The sequence below is a fragment of the Vigna unguiculata genome, chromosome 6, assembly GCF_004118075.2.
Source record: "Vigna unguiculata cultivar IT97K-499-35 chromosome 6, ASM411807v1, whole genome shotgun sequence".
Taxonomy (NCBI): domain Eukaryota; kingdom Viridiplantae; phylum Streptophyta; class Magnoliopsida; order Fabales; family Fabaceae; genus Vigna; species Vigna unguiculata.
In genome coordinates, this window is record NC_040284.1 from 23,348,483 (window position 1) to 23,351,116 (window position 2,634).

Sequence of the window (2,634 nt, forward strand, 5' to 3'; positions counted from 1 at the left end):
ACCAGAGTCGAGAAAAATTATGTTGTCTTGAATTTCAAGACAAAAAAGGAAGGGAAAAGTATAAGTGATCCATGTAGAGATGGAAATTTTTAAAAGATATAATATAGCAAAAATTATTTATGAAATTGTTATTATTAATTATATTTTCTTACAAAATATTCAGATGGATTTCTTTTTTTCAACTAGTTCTAATAACTTTTTATTTGGAGGCTTAGAAGGGAAGATAAAAAAAAAAAGAGCGAAACTTTGGTTTAATTTTATATCCTAAGCTTTTGAGAAAAATAGGGAGATTTATTTTTTAAGAAATAATCACACTTTTTTCCTGATATTTATTTAATGTTATTATTGTTATCTCAATCTCCTTGTTACTTCCTTTTCTAATGCGTCAAGGTAACGTGTATCCGTCATAGGCGACAATCTTATTTAAAGATCCAAAAATTTAATCGAGTATTTGTCTCGCTCTAATCATGTTATTTATGACTTTTTTTTCTTTATATGAAAATTTATTGTTTTTAATAAATTTTCTTTATTTTTAAACAATGCATTAATTATTTTTTTGTTCTAAAGTGTTTTCAGTTAATTAGCATGCATTTACTAAAATGCTAATAAACATTTTGAATCGAATAACATTTTTTTCCACGCTAATTTAATTTAAGAACAAAAGTGTTTATGTTCAATACTTCTTTAAAGATGATAAAAATAATTTCAGAAAAAGAAGTTAATAATTAATTTATTATGTTAAAATAAGTTTTTGAAAGTATAAATTAGTTGAAAGTGTTTAGTTGAGTGAAATATTTTTCAAAACAATCGACACTGATAATAACACGCTAAACTTCTGAGACGATAAAAATTACCACAAATCAACACGCTAAACTAACTTATTAATAACACACTCCTTTACAATTTTTTGCAGCCAAAAAAAATAATAAAAAATAGACAAGTTACATGGCCAAACTCCGCCGGTTAAACCGGTGGCCGAGCCGAGTCAACGGCCCTCGGCGACATAATCGGCGCCGTGGATGACGTCGACGTTCTTTCAACATCGTTGTTCCGCACCCTGGGGGACCTAATAGACAGCGCCCTAGCGAAAAACGGCGCAGCTACAGAGAAAATCCATCGGTCCGATTTCACACTCCGGTCCAACCGCCTCGAATGTTTCCCCCGACTACTCCCTTCTCCTCCGGTTCGGTAACCCCGCCTCGAACTACCTTCCCTCGGTAACACGATCAAGCTACTTGCACGATGCAATTCCCGGTTTATTAGTTGCTTGCGAACCTCCAGAGGAAGTCTCAGAGTGAACCGGTCCATATTTTCGCCCGGTTGGACGATCGAGTGCCCAGTCGAGTGCGACTTCGAGAACCGGCGAGGCCGGTTCGACCGCGATCCACGCGTGCGGTTCCGTTTCAGCGTTTTCTCCACAGAAAGAACTTCCGGTTCGGTCAAGAAACGGTCAGAGTCCGAGTTCTGCTGCTCTGGCGCGGTTTCCACGGCGTCGTTTTGCGCTTCAAGGTCCGGCGTTAACATTTGCGGATCGGGAACTGCAGCAGCAGCGTTGTTGGCGTCGGAATCCTGAGATTCCGCCGGAACGAGATTTGCGCGGCACACGGGACACGTGGTGTGGGAGCTCAACCACTCGTCTATGCACTCGGGGTGGAAAACGTGGTCGCACTTGGGGATCAAACGCAGCGTTTCGGCGTCTTCAAACTCGCATAAACACACCGCGCATTCCAAGGGTTCTTTTCCGATCTTGTGGATCTTGACCTCGGAGTATTCGAGAATGGGGAAGGTCTGAATGACGGCGGGGTCAAGGCCACGCGCGACTCTTCTGGAGCGTGCGGACGTGAGAGGCCTAACGCTGTTGGGAGGCGTATCGGCGCAGTGGCGTACGTAGACGGAGAAAACGGCCATGACGAAAAGCGCCGCCACTAATATGACGATTATTGCGGCCAGAGAGGGGTTGAAGTTGTTTAGGTTTGGATCGGTGAATTCATTGGGCGAGGGCTGGGACTGCGCGACGGCGATTGGAATTGACGGCACCGCCACCACCACCAGGAGGAGGAGGAGTAGGGTTGCGTGATGATGGTGTTTCTTCATCTTGTCGAATGAAGAGTGAGAAAAAGGGTTTGTTGTTTGTGTTATTTAAAAGAGAGTGTTGTTGTTGGTCATACTGTGTGTGCTTTCTGCTTACGTGCTACAGCTGCCTTTGGAAGCTTCCACAGAAACTGGAGAAAATATTGGTTGCTTTAGCACACAAAAATAAACACAGTTTCTACTGAATTTCAGTCACATAAATATTTTTAATAAATATTTCCATCAACATTATTACCGTTTTTTATTTTATTTTTTCGAGTTATTATTATTATAGAGGTCACATGTTAAAATAAAATTCACTTTTAAAACAACTGATTTTAAAAGATGGATAAATTTTATTTTCTAGAGATTCTATAAATCTGAAATTAATATTTGTCTGGTTAGAAGTTAACAAGTGTACAAAACACCACTTTGTTTTGTGTTTGAAAGTTAGCTGTAATATACGCTGCACACTTACTTGTCAAAATAATAAAAGAACTATTATTTTTATTCAATATAATTACTTCCAAAAAAAAAATTCAGGAATAATTAAAAGTAATAATA

General features: G+C 39.1%; 1 protein-coding gene across 1 annotated transcript; it reads right to left on the reverse strand.

The window, feature by feature from the left end:
• Positions 1 to 820: 820 nt before the first annotated feature.
• On the reverse strand, positions 821 to 2,254 carry LOC114186527 (E3 ubiquitin-protein ligase ATL6-like). The gene has a single exon (XM_028074452.1). It carries the CDS (start codon positions 2,092 to 2,094, stop codon positions 964 to 966), a length of 1,131 nt encoding a protein of 376 aa, XP_027930253.1. The 5' UTR covers positions 2,095 to 2,254; the 3' UTR covers positions 821 to 963.
• Positions 2,255 to 2,634: the final 380 nt, after the last annotated feature.